The sequence below is a fragment of the Enoplosus armatus genome, chromosome 13 (assembly GCF_043641665.1).
Source record: "Enoplosus armatus isolate fEnoArm2 chromosome 13, fEnoArm2.hap1, whole genome shotgun sequence".
In the NCBI taxonomy this organism is placed as follows: Eukaryota; Metazoa; Chordata; class Actinopteri; order Centrarchiformes; family Enoplosidae; genus Enoplosus; species Enoplosus armatus.
Window position 1 is genome coordinate 2,919,224 of NC_092192.1, and position 20,394 is coordinate 2,939,617.

The following is a 20,394-nucleotide window of genomic DNA, read 5'->3' on the forward strand; positions in this document are numbered from 1 at the left end:
ATGAATTATAGTAGGACCCTATGTATGCCTAAATGTATAAAAGAAGAGTTTAAACAGTGTTCGGGGCAGCAGTACTGATTCGGCTACGGGTGCTGTACAGGTCAAGATGCGCATGCCTGTTGATCCTGATCTTTGATGCAAATAAAGAACATTATGTGAAAAGTCAGTATCAGCGGAGTCTCCTTCCATCATCGAATCATCGCCTACATCCGGGGAATGAAGAAGAAATTGACAACACCATCATTTTGTATTAACGACTAAAGACACCACGGTTCCCTCTAAAGATCAGCTTTCGTCTCAGAGATCACACATTGTAAAGGGGCCTTCAGTCCAACTCTCATTACTTTGACTTCCTGTCTGTGGCGTAAATCTTTAAAAACAACTCATGTATCGTATCGTACCATTTAAAAAAAAAAAAAAAGGGCTCAGCAATTTCCTAAAACAGCTGTTCACTGTCGTTTTTAGCAAACAGGAGGAAATGGTGCATCCGTTGGGGACTATTTTCAGCGGTGATGAATCCACATTTGGTGCTCTAGTGAGTATTTGGGGCAGCGGGAAGGTGTGTGTGTGGGACTGTGTCAAAATAAACTACAGTGTGTGTGTTCATGGTGATGAAGGAACATGTCACCCACTGCAACAGTGTGGCTCACTGGCGTGCTTTAATAGTTTTGGGACGACAGTGGAGCTCTTTGGCTCAGAGGAATGAAATCGTCATCATTAGTTCGTACAGCTCATGACGTGCTGACTTCATGTACATGTGGTGACTTTAGGCTGCAGCTGACAGCCAACAACATTTAGTGGGATTCCTCATGAACAGCCTGCTGAACATTCAGGTCGCTGCTCGTGTTCACTGTGGAGGTGAATCCAGGTAAAAACACATTTTCCCTTTATTGAATTTCTGAATACCAATTAGCACACAGCAGGAGATAAAGACACGCAGACTAGACGAGACGAGTGGAGGATTTCAGGCTTTAAAAAAGGTGTCTGAAGTGTGTTTTTAATGGAGCTGCAGCTCAGGCGTCTCTGTGTGTGTGTGTGTGTGTGTGTGTTTGTGTGTGTGTGTGTGTGTGTGTGTGTGTGTGTGTGTGTCTAATATTTTATACATGCAGTGTGATTAATGGTAATGTTCAGTGCTGCTGTGTGTGTGGACGATGTCTTGTATCACAGTGACACCACGTGGACGTCTGGAGGACATGAAGGAGGAAACGCGACGGGCCTTTTTAACACAAGACATTTTGACATGTTTCAGTAGGAAAAGGACTAAATAATAAATTGAATGATGGCTGAATTCCATTTAGCTGCTTCAGTTTCTGGCTCCCAATCCCCTTATTTAGTTAAGAGTATATATATATAAGAATTAAAGGATTTATGTCTCAATTTAAAACGTGTCCTTGAGTTTATCTGTCACACTTTATTGGTCATTTTAGAAGAAAAGAGAAAAATTATATTCTATTTATTATTTATATTTGTAAATACTGCGTAGCTTTGGGGTACGCAGTATTTACCTTACTGTAACCCACATTTTGGTTTTGTTTCCAGCCCTTTGTATGTTGTAAGTAAATTTACAAAAATACTTAAATATACAGTGTATATTTAAATTAATAAATTAAGCTCTGAATGGTTTATTTTCTATTTTCTAACTTTCTTAAACAAGGTTTTAAAGCACCACTGCATTATATTAAGTTCAATTTGTCATTTTTATTCTACTTATCTTATGTTAGCTTGTTTTTAACTTCTATTTTATTTTATTTTACTCTTTAAAATCCCATTTAAATGTATTTTTATATCGTCTTGTTTCTTAATGCCTTTATGTCTCATTTAAAGCTTTTGAATTGTTGCTTAGAATCAGAAATCCAGTTTATTGCTGAGCTGCTTCTCACATATTAGGAATTTGCTTTTGTGTTTTGGTGAAACGGTCAAAAGTACTGCAAGTCCTGCAATCATAAACACAAAATGGAAATGTACATTAAAAAGAGGTGTAAAATGGAGAGAATATGCAAATGTTCACAGTGAGCAGAAACTGTGCATCAACAATAATCCAGAGATTTGCATTGATGTAATGTGTCCCCGGGCCTCGTTGAGGTCAGCTGCAGCTTCTATACAAACAAACTTGCCTCATTTGCTCGCTCCTCAATTGACCTGAAACTGATCCGATGCGCCGTCACGGAGGACGTCTCAGGTCACTTATTTCAGCTCTGAGGAAACACGAGTCCCTCAATCCTGTGAAGTTAACACATTTGGGATGTTCACGTAGAATTATTCATGCTGGCTCACTGTCATTGATTACAGGAGCCATTTTGAATGTTATTAGTGCCACCTGTGTTAAAATGTCTGTTTATGTTACTCTCACCGGAGAAAGAAAGAAGATGGGCGCGGCTTTAAAGTGAGTTTCAGCTCATTGTTTTGGGTTTACGGCCCTCAGCTTTACTGAGCTGTTCACTCTCACCGCTCTCAGTCGTTTCTGGCTGCAGATGTTTTCAGAGAAAAGCTCTAAAAGGCTTCTGCTCTAACTTCTGTGAAACCACCCGACAGACACAGCGATGAAGAAGAAAAAGAAGAAGAGGACACAACGAGATGACGTCATTAAAAGAGCTCCGGTCAAAGCTTAAATGATGGAAAACATGACGGAAACGTGACATTTCTGTTAGTTTTATGTGTTAATGTGAGGAAGGTTACAGTTTCCTGATGTTTCCTCTTCAGTGACGTTTGCACCACATGCGTCATGTACGTCATCATTTATTCACAAAGTCTGTTTCCATTTGCTTTTTAACAATTCACCAATTTTTACACCTCATGGAGTAAAAACTTTGTTGCATATATTTCAAGTTTTTTTATTTAATTTTCGGCGTTTATACTCAGGCAGTGCATAAAAACAGGTGGATGGAAACCCTCTTTGTATATTTAAAACTCCTCTTTATCTTTCTAAGTTTGTTTCCTTCACAAGGAAAGCGTCAATGCGAGCATCCAAACTGCCTCAGATTTAAGTGAAAGAGTTGGTTAATGCTCACGACTCCTCACCGACTCACAGAATCTGTTCAGCACTTGCAAGTCTGAGTGTTTTTGTTGTTAATGAGCGCTGAATGTGGCGTGCAGTGACCTGCTCAGGCTGCAGCGCTGCAGGATGTAACCGTAGTTTGCAATTCAAATTCCTCTGCAGCGCCAGCGTGGGAAGAGTTTGAGGAACTTCCAGATATCCCGAGACTCTCACTAACTGCCTGCAGGTTGTTGAGTTTCCTGTCTGACAACTCAGTCTGTCTGTCTGTCTGTCTGTTTCCTGGTGATTCTGCTGCTGGATAATTAGTCCGCTGAGGTTACTGGCTAAACTCTTCAGAGATCACTCCTCTGTGAGAGAGAGTTTCCCCACAGGAGAAGCAGCAGAGCCAGAACAGCGTAATCATCAACGCTGGCCAACAAGCAGAGATGAACACCATCGACTGGAAAAATAAATCATGTGAAGAACGACAGAACGAGTGCTGAAACGATGAATCTGTTCCTAGCTTATTCTTATCCATCATGTTTTCTTTATGCAAAGTTACTCAAATTTAATGTTTCACAAGCCTGAGCCTCGCAGCTCCGTGACGCTGTACTTCAATGCTAACATCAGCATGCTAACATAACACAATGACAATGCTAACATGTTTTTTTTGTGTATTTATACACACAAATGAATGTATATAACTGTCTTCCTTGTAAATATAATTGTTTTCATTCATTTCTTCCTTCAGTGCTGCTTTTAAATACTTTGTTCTATTTTATTGCTTACTTTCATGTTTTATTCTATTCTAATTCAAAATATTTCTTTATACATTTTCGGCGCATGCAGTGTGGACGGGGATAAAACTGCATTTCATTGTGTAATCCTGTGTTTTATAATGACGATAAAGCTGATCCCTGAATTTAAATACCTTAATACTTTAGTATTAGACTAAATACAATGTTGTTTCAGCTTCTCTCCATTGGCTCACTGTTACTTCTGGGAACTTTACTGTTGACATACAAGGACCAGGATGGTAAGGTCCCTCGTGATTAGAGCTGTTGACCTCTGACCTCTTTGACCTTCAGGACTTCTAGCTGAAAAACTAAAAGGTAATGAAGGTTTTTGTTGTTGCTCCTCGACTCTGAAACAAACTCCCACAAAGTTTTAGAGAACCAAAATCAGTGCACATCAAAAACAAGTAAAAATGTTTTCTTTGTTTTTATGACTTTGTATTTGTGGTTTTGAACATTTACAGTAACTCAGTTTTTAAATAGTTTCTTCTCTGTCTTGTATTTTTCTTCCTGTAAAGCACTTTGTAACTTTTGTTTTAAAAGTTCTGTAAAACTAAAGCTTGTTTGCTTTATCTTTTCTTTTTGTCTAAAATGGACTTTAATGGCTCAAATAAAGTTAAGTGAATTGTAAACTGAATATCGTTGTAATATCTATCTTTATTTTGTTGGACTAAATAAACAGTTTGAAGAATCACTTCTGTCTCTTGTTTTATATAAAACGATTAACTGACCTTTTAATAACAAAAATTTTGTCAGATTGATACTGAAAATAGTAACAGCAATAGAATAAACAGCAATACAATAACTGATCCTGGTCACAAGTCTTTATTGAAACTATATATTATATTCTAAAGATGTATTTAAAAACAGGAAAGATAGTTTGATGATGTGAGTTTAAGGCATCAGAATAAATCAGAGTTTTTGCATTTAGTTTGAGCACACAAATGCTTCTCATTTCCCAAAACATACAAACAAACAAAGAAACCTGCTGCAGATAGATTTAAAAATACAGATGTGGCTTTTGAAATTGATGGTCATTAATGCAAAAATACATGTGATGTTTGTTGAATCGACTAAAACCTGAAAAAGACTGTGTAGCATCTGAACACTGTGTAAGTCTTTAATTAGTTTGGTTAGTTTGTTCCTCTGTGCTTCATAAACACAAGTCTTCAGCCGCAGACACACACACACACACACACACACACACACACTTCTTTTCACTACTGATCATCATTCAGTGTACACAAAACTTGCCAGGGTTGTGGCAAAATTCTTTCCAAATAAGTGTTTAAAAATATATACATCTTTTTAAGTGATGTGTATATTTATATACTCTAAATGAACACGAGACGGCTTTCTGAGCTACTTTGAAATGAACCGTCACAAGAGTTTCACCTAAGAGAGGATAAGCAACAGCTTCCTGCCCTCAGAAAGGACCAAAACACCTTTAAAAACCAGATCCACTCCATTAAAAACGTGCTTTGAAAAGAGGAAATAATAAACTGATTGTTTAAGCATTTGTTTTAATCTTTCATGTGAAATAGAGTTAAAGTTATCGTGAACACTGAATGATGTTCAGTCTGTGTAGTCTGGCTGCTTCATAAACTCCGGCCATCACCAGAGAGGACGACAGCAATAACTGAAACATGACGGTTTAAAATCAGAGGACAGAAACCTCGACTGACAGGAAGCAAAGACGTCTAAAAACAAGGTTTTATCCCTGATATGTTTGTTTTTCTTTCAATTAAAGCAAACTCACCCGTCTGTTTGACATTTACTGCGTAGAAATACAACACAGTTAAAGAGAAGAAATATTCTCATTCAACATTTTTTACAGTGAAGGCAGAAATAAGATGATTTATATTATTAGTATATTAGTATTAGTATATAAAGTCATGAGCTGTGTTTCAAGTCCGTACAGGTCTTGAGATGATAATCAAAGTGAATAAAGTGCAATGGAAAGATATCTTATTGAAATGTTGCAACGTTTCCCACCAAAAAGACTGAAGCCTCTTTGTTTAGTTTGTTTTTTTTTCTTTTTTCTTGCCGTCAACAAATCCATGAAAAGACCAAAACCAACAATGAACTGATCAAAGAGCGATTCAAGTTTCTGTTCGTCAGCTGTAACATGAACCTCTGAATACAGCACAGTTATCTACGGTCACATCTGTTGTTACTAAATTAGATATAGTTATTAAAACTACGGGCCAGATTAACTCTCCTGCTACATTTGAAACTGAGAGAGGATCACGATCTTGATTTTGGGTGTATTTACTTTTTACTGGCCGATTTTGTTGCAGCTATGGTAACAAGCACTGTTGTCATCGACTCGAGTAAAACGTAACCGCAGGTCTCTGCTCTCAAGTTACACTACTACACTACTACTGGGGGGGGGGGGGGGGGGGGGGGGGGGGGGTGTGGCCCTGCAGGTTATCATTTATTTACGACTGATCCCCATTCAGAACCGGGTTTCAGGTGGCATCATCAGATCACAGCTACTCTAAAAAAAAAAGACAGGTGATAATCGGCTGCAAGTATTTTTTAAAAACTGACGGAGGAGAAGTCAGAGCACTGAGAGACAGACTGACACACTGTTGGTTTTGGTTTTTCATGAGATTTGTTGACAGATACTGAACAACACCAGCCGTTTCCTTTAAATCATACATAAAGAAACCAGTTAAAGAAGGAAGCTGGTGAACATTTACATATATAATACAACACGTCTCTCGCCTCCTTCAAGAGGAAAGGAAAACAGTAAATAAGGTGATGTGAAGGTGTAGCAGAGACTTTCTTTATCTTTTCAACTGACAGTGGCCACATTTACACTCCTCATTTTAAATGTCTGATATCTGGAGAACATCTGGATGGGATTTTATGTTGCTTTGAAGTTATTTTGTGTCTCTTTATTGTCGCTTTAATTCTCTTTGGAGTAGTTTCGTGTCTCTTTGTGGTTGTTTTATGTCTCTTTGTGGTACTGTTTTGCATCTCTTTGTAGTCGTTTGGTTGTACATTGATATCTTGAATAACAACAGCTGATCAAAGATGCATAAAGTGAGTTAAGTGTAAATGGGGTCCAAGTTCCCTCAGATTTCTGTCCAGGACCTGCAGTGTGGTCATGGAAATGTTTTCTGTTTTGAGTGAAAGCTGGTGGACCTCAATGGTGAACTGGAAATCTGTCAAACTAGAAGCCTGGACCTTTAAAAAAGTGCAGAAGACTTACAGTATCAGTCAGAGAGAGGACTACAGCACTGACCAGTCTGAACTACAAAGTCCAGACAGGAAATGCAAAGCTGTGTCTCCGTCCTTCTTCTGTGGCTTTCAGCTGATGATGAAGACTCTCGGCCCTTCCTCTCTCATAGGAGGCAGACTCTCTATCACCATGTTGTCCATCAGTCCGTATTTATCCTCTCTTTTATTCCTCCTTCCTCCTTCTTCTCTTCCTCCTACTTCTTCTCGTCCACTGGCTGAAACCTCCTCCGCAAGCCCCTCCCTCTCCACTGGCTGAGACAGCTGATTGGTCAGCTGCTTCATCGTCACCTGCAAGACATCAAAACATGTCAACAGGAAAGGGACAAACACAAACATTGTTGTCTAAAACATTGTTGTATTCTGTAGCATTAAGATCCTAAAAGTATGGACAGGGAATAGACAATTGAGACACAGTTACCCAAAAAGTACTGAAGTCGGACGGAAGACGGAAATAAACACGATGCATTTTTTGGTGAGTAACAGTCAGTGTGAACATAACTTTTGTTTGTTTATGAGAACAGATCACCTTCATTTTTAATTAAGTATTTTGTCCTGAACTGAAGTACAAAAGTTGACCTTTTGATGGATGAAAAGTCATGACAATCTGTCCAACAGTGACGTTTCCGTCTGTTAAAAATCAGCCATCAGAAACTTTGAGTGGAGCTAAAATTTAAGCCACAAAAACTCATCAACGTGGAGGGGAGAGGGCACCGACCTGCAGCTCTCTGAAGAGGTGGAGCATGCCCACGCCCACCACGATGACCAGGAAGGCTCCCAGCGTCGTGACCACGTCCACGGCCGCCATGCTCCTCCACTCCTGGAAGAGGATGATGGAGGTGGACAGAACCACGGTGGTGAAGAGGACGTAGTAGATCGGGTAGACCATCAGGGTGTTGAAGGTGTCCAGAGACTTGTTCAGGTAGTTCACCTGCAGGCAGCGACAGACAGATTAAAACACAGATGTTCCTGGTTTTTTGGCGTTCCCCCTGAAAACACACTGCTCTACGGGGTGGATGACTTTGAAAACTCTGGTCTTCAGTATGACAGTGAAACAACTCCCTGGCTCCTCTGATTCTATCTGCCTGTCTCTCATTTAGGGTTTGAGTTCAGCTCAGACTTACAGGCACCACATTTCTTTTTGGCTATTAAGCAGAAATGTCACTAAGAAACAGACTTGCTATATAAACAGGATAAAGAGAACTTAACAGCTCACCTGCGTTATTATGGAGACGATGAGAGTGAGCAGCAGGATCCAGGTGAGAGGACTAGCAAGCACTGAGACATCATCAAACACTGGACAGAAAAAGGATAATGAGTACCGATTTCCTCTGTCCACAGATATTGATATTAATAAATAAAACTTTATTTTTATTGTTCTTGTGTGGACCTCAGGAAGACTAGCGACCACTTTATGGAAACTGATGATCCGAATAAAGACTAAAGAATAAAGATATTAAGCCTCATTGAAGAAACACTCACACAGAACCGGAGAGTGTTTCTGCAGGTCTCTGTTCAGTATCGTCCTCGACAGCGAAACATCACCTGCTGTAACTTTTGTCGAATATCTCCGTGACTGTCACATGACCTCCTCTCATATTAGTCATGGACCGCTTTGCTTTAGAAAGGCGCTTTTTTAGCATCTAAGTTCCCGTCAAACTATTCCCTGTTAGCTCTGCTCTGATGACGTCGTTGGCAGCTGTATTATTAATATTTTCTAATTCTTTCAGGTCCTCTAATAAGATTATTAACACTGCTAAACTTTGGTGAGAAATTCTAATCTTTGGCGACAGTTTTGTGAATGAAACATGTCCACAAACAGCAGAACAGGAAGCTTTATATGGCCATTTTAGAGGCATTGATTATGCTAATAAGGAAACTCACAACTGTGCAGCAGGTGGCGTTCATCAGACTGAAACAAGCTTGTGCAGTTAAGAGAGTTCATTGAATCTACAGCTGTGATTAGTCGATTATTTGACTATTCAATGAATCAATTCTGTCATTTTTCAAGTAAAAATTACAAATAATTATCTGGTTGCAGTTTCTCTAATGTCTCTGTTTTCTGTCTTTGTTAACTGAATATTTTTTGTTTTGGACGTGATCCTTTTTTGTTAGTCAGACTAAACAACATTTGTAAACATCACCTCAGGGCTCTTGGAAATTGTGAGAGGCATTTTTCACATTTTATTTATGCTTTATAGACCAAAGAACCATTAGTTGCAGTTATAGCTGAATCCGACTACAGGAAAAAGTAAGAAAGGTTTCGGATAAAAAGGATAAAAAATGAAAATGTCACAATGTGTGTTTTGTTGTCATTTGTTGCCATTTTTATTCTTTGTTTTTGTTCGCTGTGGTGGACTGACGGAGCTGGAACAGTTAGTGTTAACTGTGTTGTACAAGTTTTATTCTTTGCAATATTTTGGCTTTTGTTTCCGTTTCCGGGCATTAATAATCCGTTTGTGTAACGTGTAAAAACATGTCTGTTGTCTCTCACCGGTGTTGATGGCGATGGCGAGGCCCTTCACGGAGGAGACGGTGAAGGCTCCGAGCAGCGAGCAGATGCTGATGTAGACGAAGATGTTGGAGCGACCGACCCGAGGAGAGAAATACAGCACGAGCACCGCACACAGCAGCAACACCGCCGACATGTACACCAAGAAACCTAACACACACATCAGAGTTATTACTGGAAACACACGTGAAATGTGAAATATACGAATGTAAAACAACATTTTATAGAACTTAAAGTATTTATACAACAGCCAGTGAGCTTTGTGAGGGCAGGTCAAGTGTCTCTCTGTTTGTTTCACTCTCATGTTGTAGGCAAAGAGCCAGAGTCACATTTCAGCTGCTGCACATTTGAATGTCCTACAGAAGTCCAGCTGTGTCCACCTGGTTTCTCTCATGTCTGTGCTGTGAATATGAAGCTGCAGCCAGCAGACAGTTAGCTTAGCTTAGCCTAAAGACTGGAAATAGGGTGAAACAGCTAGCCTGGCTCTGTCCAAAGCTTCAGGGAGTTACTGAGTCTGTCCAAGAAATAGATTAGCTCATGATTTAAGCAAAAAACTTTTCAACTGTACTTTATTTACTTCTTGTACAGCTGCTTGTGTTTAGACCGTATTTAACATTTGAGGACGTTGTCTTACTTCTGCTAGATAAAAAGGGATTTTGTAAACACGTTTACCTTTGAGGTGAAAAAAGTATTCTTTATGTATCTGTACTGGAAGTCGTGTGCATGAAAACAAGAGTCTACCGCCCGCTTTGAGCTACATGCTAATGTCGACATGCTAACATGCTCAAACTGCTAACATGCTGATGTTCAGCAGGTATAATGTTTACTGTGCTCATCATCTTAGTTTAGCGTATTAGCATGCTAACTTTTGCTAATTAGCACTAAACACAAAGCACAGCTTAGTTTTGCAGGTGTTTGTAGTAAGTATGGGACAAGTGAAACTTTTGACCTGATGGTGGCGCTAGATGAAAAGTCAGAGAGGGGAACAGTAATGTCTGAACCAAATGAAAACTATAATTGTAATATAATTTATCAAATTAGGTAACCACAGGAAGTTGTCAGTAACCAGGTGAACTGCATGTAAACACACTGACTGACCGACGTCATTAACCCCCCCTCACCAGGCTGCAGCAACTTGCTGGCCATGTCCTGTAGTGATGTCACTTCCTGTTCCTGTGGGGCGTGGATAACCAACAAGATGCTTCCCAGCACACACAGCAGGCAGCCGAGCTTCCCCACCACGTTCAACACCTCCCCCAACAGGTGGGAGGACAGAACTGCACTGAAACACACACACAGCAAGTCAATTTATCCATTAATCACCAAAAACAGAGACAAAAAAAACAACGTATTATTCATTCTGAAAACCTTGTGTGTGTTTTGACTCCAGAACAAAAGACCTGTCTGTCAATGTGACCTTTAACAGCTTTTGTATTTACCGTGAAGCTTTTCGCTTTTCAACACTTGTGTGCTGATAAAGTGCAGTTAAACTGAAACTTTATTGAACTACGGCTACCTGATGAGGACACTCAGAGCTCCCAGCGGAGTCACCAGCGTGGCCGGAGCAAACATGTAGGCGGCAAAGTTACAGGCTTCTCCTGCGCCCACTGCAGAGACACAGAGCAGTCAAATGAAAAGGCGTCTGCAGACTAATCCACATGCACACGGTGAAAAACATCATGTGACTACTGATAACATCTGGAATAACATTACAACATAAATAAATCTTTTAAATTCAATATTTTTATGAGAAGGAGAACATGCTTGTTGTCTGAGTCAGATGAGAGAAAGGATATCTGTTTCATAGGTATAGGATGGGTTTAGCCTAGCTTAGCACAAAGACTGGAAGCAGGGGGAATCCGCTGGCCTAGCTCCATCAAAAGAAAAAAAAATAAACATTTATGCGCAGTCAGACAGCAAAACTCCAAGGAACCTAAATAGCTAACAATGCCCTCAAAACTGAAAGGGAGATTTCCTTCGTAGGATATTGAACATTTTCCACACATTTCTTTTGTGATGTGTGCAGTTTAAAACCTTTGCTCAAAAACCCGTCTGCTCTGCTGTCCACTATGAGACGACCGCCGATGGTACAAATACGTCTTGAATAAACTGTGTGAACTTATTGTGCTGTTAGCGAGTTAGAGCTATTCTGACTAACATGTTCCCAGCTGGCCGGCATGTTAGCAGTTAGCTCAACAGCTACAGTAATTCACCAGCTCTGTACACCTTCTTTATGCTCCTGTAAATTTCCAGTAATACTTACTGTGGCTCAGAAGGTACTTTAGGTATTCTGAAATTTTGTCAAAATTTCCACTAAGTTTGGATGGAAACGTGGCTACAGAGTGGTTGCCGTTGTGGCCTCCATTGTTTCCACTGTAAACATGACGGCAGCTGTAGCTGGTGGTGGAAATCTGTGCCCTTCAGCCATCGATTCAAAAGACAGAACGCAAAGCAAAGCAGCTCACTGTCTGAACACACCTCAGCAAATTAAACATGATAATCAAACTTTGGAGTTGTTAGAAGGTTTGATTTGAAGGAATAAAGTCTGGATCGTACAAAGGTTTTAGGGTGTTGAGGCACACTTGTTGGAAGGTGTATTTTTTCCCTTTTGATGGAGCTAGGCTAGCAGTTTCCAGTCTTTGTGCTAAGCTAGGCTAAACAGGTTGTGAATCTACAAATCTCTGTACTAGACAGACAGAAATTCAACTGATAACAAAGCAAACAAGATCATTCCCTAAAATGTATTATTCTATAGTCAGATTTACACAGCGCTGTGGATTATAAACTAAAATTCTTACTGGTTAGCAGGCCTCCCCACCACAGCCAGTCCTTCAGGTAGCCATGACCTCCATCACCTAAAAAAACACACAAAGTCATATTTTACATACAAAAACACATTATTTTATTAAGTAAAATTCTAATTTCAAGAGGTAATTACATCCTGATCACGAGACAATACTTTGATATCTCGAGATAACAAGATTCAGTCTTAGAAAACAATAAATCTGTAAAAACAGGCCTGACAGGTGACAAGAATCAAACTATAAAAACAGATTGTGTCCAAGATTAGCAACTCCCTAATTGACCACTTGTTTCATAGGAGTCCAAACAGTCTTTCACAGTCCAGTTCCCACCACGGTTTTATGCTCGACTTGGATCAGAACAATGTTTGAACATATTTTAGCAACAACCGACAACTAATCATATGTCGAGTTTCACGTTCATTCATGTCTTCCAGGCATTTGTTTCAATTTATTTCCTTGAAAATCAGCCGTTGAACCTTCCTGCAGATAAACAGTCTCACATGGTGAACATTTTCACACTTTGTTTTGTCAAAGCTACTTACAATCAGATTATACAGCAGTTCATTTGCTGTTGGTGCAACTGAGGATGCATTGACAAACAAAACACCAAATATTCTGCACATTATGTTTTCTTATGGTCCATGTTTTATTTATTGTTTGTCTTCTGAGCTTGATTTTTTTACAGACAACAAAGTCAATCATAGTCAATATCATCCTAGAAAGCATCAACATGATACAACTGCAGTACTGCATGATGACTGATGCTGACGTCCAAATCTCGTGGAAATAAATCACTTTTTTCATCATAAACATTATTGATTCATGTTAGCATGTGACTGATTACACTAAAAAGACACTCGCCTTTAGTTTCAACACAAAATTATTATTATTCAAAAGTAATAAAAAAAAAAACCCATTCAGACAGGAGTGAGACCTCCTCTACGTCTCTGCTCACCTGCTCTGGTTTGTCCGTTGCTGGCCAATCGGAGGAGAGCCTTCTTCTTCAGAATGACGCTCCCACCAATCAGGAAGGCGGACAGCAGGGCCAGAATCAGGCCAAGCCACGGGTTGTAGGTGCGGTTTGTCTGTACGTCTGAAAACAATCATTCAGTCACCGAGTGTGTGTTTATGAGGGTGTGTACCTGCAGGATGTGTGTTTAATAACTTTATCAGACCCGGAATAAATATAAAGAATTCATGATAACAAATTAACCAACATCGAGTTAAATAGTCACTCCAGTGAGCCTTGTTTGTGGATGTGTAATATTTTCACACGACAATATGGTCCTGTGTATAAATCTACACGTTAACATGTGTATTTTAATATTATATTGTATCACTAATATTACATTTTCTGATTTGAATTTAACGGCTGGCTGTGAAGGCGGAGTAATTATTGACTTTTTCAACATTTAATTATGACCAGTAGACTCCAGCCAACCAGGGCGGCATTTTCAATATCTGCAAATCACGTTCTCGATTCATTGTTTGGTTTCTAATAGACGTGCTGCAAAGTGCTGCTCTCCAATCAGAGCTCCTGTTGCTGCTGTTTGTGTTTTTAGGGACACTGATTTAATCAAAAAGGAAACAGAGACTGTAGATGTAACAACAGGCAAATATGGGACAGAATATGAGAGGCAGATTATTATCAATAATAATAATACATTTTGTTTCTATAACACAATTCATGCATACAATGCGACACAACGTGCTTTAGAATAAAGCAAATAATCATGAAAATAAAACTAGGATAAATACAATAAGTGGATAAAGTTAAATCAAAAAGACAAATAAAAAACAGATAAAATAATTGTTGGGTAAAAACAGAAACAATGATAAAAAGATATGCCTTAAGAAAATATTAGTAAATGGAATAACAAAAAGGTAAAAGTTTAAATCAATTTGAGTATGGAAATATAAATGTTGAATAGCTAATCTAATGATCTTTTTTATTGTTCTTTACTTGACTTGGCTTTATTAAAGCAAAATCTAAATGAAACTTAATTAATTGCATTTAAAGGTTTTTGTTAAATATTCACCATAAATGAGTTTTTGTCCTTTTGTTGTCCGCAAACTAGCTTGGATTTGGACGTTCAGTTCAGCCAAACTCCTCTGACATAACAGGCGAGACTCGGATGCATTATTATGTACATTATCCCCCAACTGTGGGAGCAGCTGACGCACAAACTATAAATAGAGGAAGACTTTGTCTCTTGGGTCCGTCTACAGTAAAACTCACACTAAAAGACTGCAGTAACTTCAACCTCAAGCTTTCATTTAAGATTCATAATGCAGACATTTTCCTCTTGTTAACAAAAGATTTGAGGTTTTTTTCTTTGTATACACATTTATACTCATGAAACAGTGTTTCAGTCAGTAGAAGTGTCTCTGCTTTATTATTCAATAAACACAGAGAGGCAGATTTTAATCCATAAACAAGGATGTTTACACACAAGCAAAGACCACTCATAAGCAGCAAACATGGAGCTTTAACCCTAAACAAAGACCCCTCCCGTCCATTAAGATTAGGGGTGTGTGTGTGTGTGTGTGTGTGTACCTGTAGTTTGTGTGCTGTTGTCCAGGTGTGTGTAGAACGGCGTTTGATCTCCAGCGACCAAACACACTGCGGACTGAGAGCCGCACCACAACCTGACCACAGACCCTGCAGAGACCGAGAGCATCAAAACCAGTTAGCTTTGATAATCTGGGATTGTTCAAACCTTTTATTCTCGTTTCCTGTTTACGTTCTGTAAGTCAAGGACAGGAAATACATAAATACACTGATATGGCTATTTATGGCATCAAATACTTTTTTGGTATTGACCAAAATATTTTCGTAGCACAGACCGTCAGAAGTCCTGAAAGTTGTTTCATCGTCTTGTCTACTTATTCTTTGATCAGGGGTTTACTTGTTTAGATAATATTTCACATTTGAGGACGTTTTGTTAAGTAAAAAATGGTTTAAAAGAAAAACAAGTAACAGCGTTACTGTGTGCAATCTGATCTGCCTGCTCTGCAGAGAAGTTCAGTTTTCTATCACAGCTCAGTCTCAGTCAATACTACAGTTTTAGCCACAACATGTAAAATAATACTGCAGTAATACTAAAACAAGCTCACTACAGTTTGTAAATTGACAGCAGCCATGTTGAAAATGGGGCCGTGGAACTGCTCAAACTGCAGACAGACAACCAAAATCTTGCCGATCGTCCATATTGTTCTTCCATCAGGTGATTGATCAGACGTCATGACCTCAAACTGAAGTTAGAATCTGTCTTAATCCGTGCAGCGTCTGCCCAGCACGGCGGATCTGTTTGTTAATGTTGTGTGTTTATGTTTAAAAACCATTTTAAACCTGTTTATGTGACTGGTGCAGGGTTGCGTAATACTGGTCTGACCACTGTGCTGATCAGAGTAACATGAGGAGAGCAGACAGGCAGCATAACCTGGCAGAGAAGTTCAATATTTACACTGCCAACACTGAGGCCTCAGTCTACAGCGGCTAAGATAACAGAGACTGTGCAGCAGGTAGGATGGCTCTTCACGAGAACTGGACACTAAACATAATAAAACACTTTAATGTCGATGGAATGAAAACATGGAGGTGAAAGTCAGAGGTCACTTCACCATCACAAGAAGAAAAGACTTTCTTTATTTTACGGGTCCTTAATTTCTGACTAATTTCCATGACGCTTCCTGGAAAGTCATTTGGTACTAATGACAAGGCAAATGCTGTTCAGTTGGTGCACTTCCGATTAATTAATTCCGATTAATTGCTTTTAGTCAGAGCAGAGTGGGTCAGCTGAACATGCAAACATGTGACATTCCTCTGCAGGCAAGCATTCATTCGTATATAAAATATAGAGAATCACGTTTCTAATAATAAATTAATAATGGATGAATATTTACTTGGGCTTTAATGGAGATATAATTAGTACCAAATTACATCATTCTTTGCAGGAAATTACGAGCCTGTAAAATCAAACATTACCGTAATTTCTTTAAACTCACTTACATTAAAAAAATGGGTGTCACAAACCTTCTATTAGTTGAATATTTATAAATCTGAGGTCATTATTAACAGTCATGATGGATTTCTGTCCTTCAAGTCTTCATAAGCAGGTAAACATTTTCTTTTAAATCTGTGTTAATGGAGTTTTTATTTCAAGGTGTGAGGCTGTGGCCCCCCTCAGGCAAAATGGAGACCATCAACATCTTGTAACTCCAATTATTATTCTTTGTCTTGCTTCTGTTTGTGGTATAATCATGCTGTAAGTTTTGGAACTACAGTTCCCATAAAGCTTGGGATGTAAACAGGAAGTATAATGTTGCCATGGATTCAGAGCGATTATACTCCACAACACTTTGGAGGTGAATATCAGTTAGTAATTGACGGGATAAATACTTTTGTATTGTGTAAAAGCACATTGATGATTTAGACATTTTAATCTTTTTAAATATGAATCTTTGTCCTAAAGTGTCACGACACTTTATATCACACAGGAATGGATTCGCAATCTTTTATTTATCTCAAATGCACTTTTCAGTGACGGAAAAAGTAAAAGTATTAGAGCTAATAGTCGATTAGTCGATAAACAAAAAATGTATTGGCAACCATTTTGATAATTGATTAATCATTTAAATCATTTATAAGAATGAATTCAGAATGATTTCTTAGTCTTCTATGATACGAAAGCACATTTACATCTTTGGGTTTTGGACAAAACAAGACATCTGAATGTTTTAACCTGGACTTCGTGGGCATTTGAAAAAAATAATCTGATATTTTATGGACCAAACAATTAGCAATTTAATAAAATTGTCAAATTAGGTGAAAATAATTGTTAGTTGCACACCTTAAAAGTAATACTAGCACAATGTAAACACATTCAAAACTTTACATGAGTAAAAGTATTCAAACGTATTCATCATGCAGAAGATGACACAATTGATCAAATACATTAGTGGTGTAAAAAGAATAAGAATCCCCTCTGAAATATAGCTGAGTAACATAAAATGAAAATACTCAAGTAAAGTATCTCAAAACTGTACTTAACTTGTAGTTTACAGGCTACTTACTTCAGATAAATGCAGTGACGTTAAACTACTCAAGTAAGTTAGTGTACAAGTACCCAAACATTGTACTAAGCACAGTATTTAACGTACTGTAAAGCTCCTTGACAAGGAAACACATCAGAGTCAAAAACATCGATCAGATCGATCAGATCGATAAAGAGATAAAAGCCTGTAAAACTCTTCACATGATCAGAAGGAAACGTCCTACCGTTCCTGCACGTCTCGTTGTTCAGGTGAACATCTCGCATCGTGTTGCTTCGTTGAGAAAACAAACCACAGAAACACAGAACCGACCAGAGTTCAGTGAACAGATTCAATAAAACGTCTCGAAACCGAACGACGCTTTCTGCCGGTACATCGGGCCGGTTGAGACCACAAGCAGCGACTTCGGGAACAGTAGCTCGACTCGGAACCTTGAAATGATGCCGTCCTCTCTCAGATCCGACAGGTACTTCACGGACACCTGAACACCCAGCAGAGAGGTGGAGGAGGTAAACAAAGCGACACCTGACCCCGCCCCGCCCCGCCGGGCCGAGCCGGTGCCACTCAGCAGGTGTATCATCTTTCCTGCCCTGCTGCACAGCAAAGGAACTACAAGTGAAACTCTGTTAGACTGAAGATTTACTGACTCCAAGAGACTGTCTGCGTGAAGTAAAGCTGCATAATCAAAGTTTAAACCCATAAAAGGACCAATCCTATTGGAAACTAACTGTACTGTATATTAGTACACATTTGAGGTACTTAGGCCTACTTTACTTGAGTATTTCCATCTCACCTTAAACTTCTCAGTGGTGGCAGAAGTACTCATACAGTAAAGTAAAAGTAGCAGTACTGCTCTGTAAAGTCCTTCAAGGTTTAACTTAACAAAAGTACTAACAGCTGAATGTGCTGGTGCTCTGATTCAGAATGGGATTGCTGCCCCCTCGTGGCTGATGCGTTTAATCATCATCATCATCATCATCATCATCAGATGATGAGGAGATAAGTAAGAATAAATTAGAAGGAAAAATGTCTAAATGTAAAATAAATGGATATGGATGAATAGCCAGAGGTGCTTCTAATACAGTTAAAATGAGGATTATAATTAAAATACCACATTTAGATGAGCGTCTCAATCATTTTAAAGCTCTTTGATTTTCAGACTTTTTTTATATCTGTGAGAGAAAAAAAACCCCACTATAACTTAAAGATTTAGAATCAATTAAAGTTTGGAGTTATTCACGGAGCAGTAGCTTAACAAACTCTAGTTTCCAATCAGGGATTTGAGAAGGAGCTGAAGTAGAGGTTAGATATAGAAAAGAAAGATATAGATAGAAGGAGTAGATACAGGGGGAAGAGTAGAATAACTCACCTGTAAAGCCAGAGGAGGATGAGGAGGAAGTGGAGGAGTAGATATAGGAGGAAGAGTAAAGTAAAGGGCATGCTTTTATGTTAGTGTCTATCTAAAACTACTGTTTCCATATTCTTCTTTATTAAAGTTTGTTTGGCTGCACTGTAAACAAAGACAAAGTAGCTGCTCAACCACTGTTTATTTATTTACCATGGTAACCACAAACAACGTAACATGCTCTCATTTTGACTTTAGTTAACTAACTGAACTCGTGACAATAAAGAAAGTAATTTAAAAAAATCAATGAACACACGTGTCTTGATATTCTCTCAATTCACAAAACTTTATTTTCTAGGAAAAATAATTTCATCCATTTCTCTGCACTTCATTTGACAGCAGTTGGTTTTTCAGAGAGAGGACAGCACTGCTGATGCAAGGGGTTGGGTGGAGGGGTGAGGGGTGGGAGGGGGGTTCAGGCTAAGTTAGCCAAGAAGCTAAGCTAAGCTATGCTCAGCAAGGCTAGGCTAAACAAAGCCAGGCTAAGCGCTGTTCAGTTGCAGTAGTTCTGCAGGTCGAAGATGTTGCAGGGCTTGTGGCAGCACTGCTCCACGATGCCTCGCTTCACCATCATCTCCATCTGGTCCTTGAAGGCGAACTCGGCCACCTCGTTCTCGCCGCCCGCCGCCGCAGCTCCGCCCGCCTTCGGAGGGAGGAAACCTGACGGGACAAACAAAGGGGGAATTAACACTGGTGTATCTTTACGATTCATGCTGAGTTCAGAGAGTTTAAGATCTTTGCATCATTCAAAGGAAGACCGATCTGTCCGGTTCAGTGATGCCGTGCAGGTTCACAGTTGGTGGTCTCACCCAGCAGAGGGTCGACGTCTCTCTTGGGGTTATAGAAGAAGCCTCTTTCACCACAGACCAGGTAGAGGGCGTCGACCAGGTGAGAGCCGCACAGGTGCTGTGGGGGCGCGACGGCCTGGGAGCCCGGCCACGATATGATCAGTAAGACCAGCAGAGACACAGACTGGAGCCACAGAGCCGCCATGCTGGAGGAGATCTGAACACACACACGTTTCTTATCTTTAGATACTCAAAACTATAACAGCTAATATCGGCCAGCATGACGACCTGGCCGATTTATCAACCAGCCCCTAATAAAAACTGATCAAGAGGTGGTTCATCTTATTAATGAGAACTACTAAAAATAGTGTATCTATACTACCATTTGTAAAACGGCTGCTCACCTCTAGACTTGGAGGAGGAGATGAAGGAGTAGATAGAGGAGGAAGAGTAATGGAGGAAGAGGAGAATAACTCTCCTGTAGAGTCAAAAGAGGAGGAGATGGAGGTGTAAATAGGTGAGATGTGGAGGAAGAAGAGGAAGAGGAGGGGGGCAGCTCACCTGTGGAGTTGAAGGAGGGGGAGACAGATGGAGGAAGAGGAGGTGATGGAGGAGGAGGAGGAGAGGAGAAAGAAAGCTCACCTCTAGATTTGGAGGAAGAAGTGGAGGTGTAGTGGAGGAAAAGGAGTAGTAGCTCACCTGTAGTCGGAGGAGGAGGAGGATGAGGAGATGGACGACGTGACTCTGTGATGAAGAGGAGGAGCAGTAGCAGGGCAGCTGGTCGGTATGAGGCAGAACAGAAGGATTCCTCTTCAT

The 20,394-nt window shown here is 39.6% G+C and overlaps 2 protein-coding genes across 3 annotated transcripts; both read right to left on the reverse strand.

Annotated features, from left to right (window-relative positions):
• Positions 1 to 7,086: 7,086 nt before the first annotated feature.
• nipal4 (NIPA like domain containing 4) lies at positions 7,087 to 17,651 on the reverse strand. Of its 2 annotated transcripts, XM_070917504.1 has the most exons (11): positions 17,612 to 17,651; positions 14,888 to 14,992; positions 13,286 to 13,423; positions 12,325 to 12,381; positions 11,043 to 11,133; positions 10,648 to 10,808; positions 9,509 to 9,676; positions 8,231 to 8,310; positions 7,733 to 7,945; positions 7,230 to 7,305; positions 7,087 to 7,196 (listed from the first exon to the last, which is right to left on the reverse strand). In XM_070917504.1, the coding sequence occupies exons 1-11, from the start codon at positions 17,649 to 17,651 to the stop codon at positions 7,087 to 7,089; spliced, it is 1,239 nt and encodes a 412-aa protein (XP_070773605.1). The 2 variants fall into 2 exon arrangements, with proteins under 2 accessions (XP_070773605.1, XP_070773604.1); XM_070917503.1 differs by having other exon boundaries at positions 7,087 to 7,305.
• Positions 17,652 to 19,283: 1,632 nt separating this feature from the next.
• On the reverse strand, positions 19,284 to 20,394 carry LOC139295320 (insulin-like). The gene is given in 4 exon segments (XM_070917493.1): positions 19,284 to 19,450; positions 19,600 to 19,818; positions 20,278 to 20,355; positions 20,358 to 20,394. Coding segments are annotated over 4 exon segments (501 nt in total).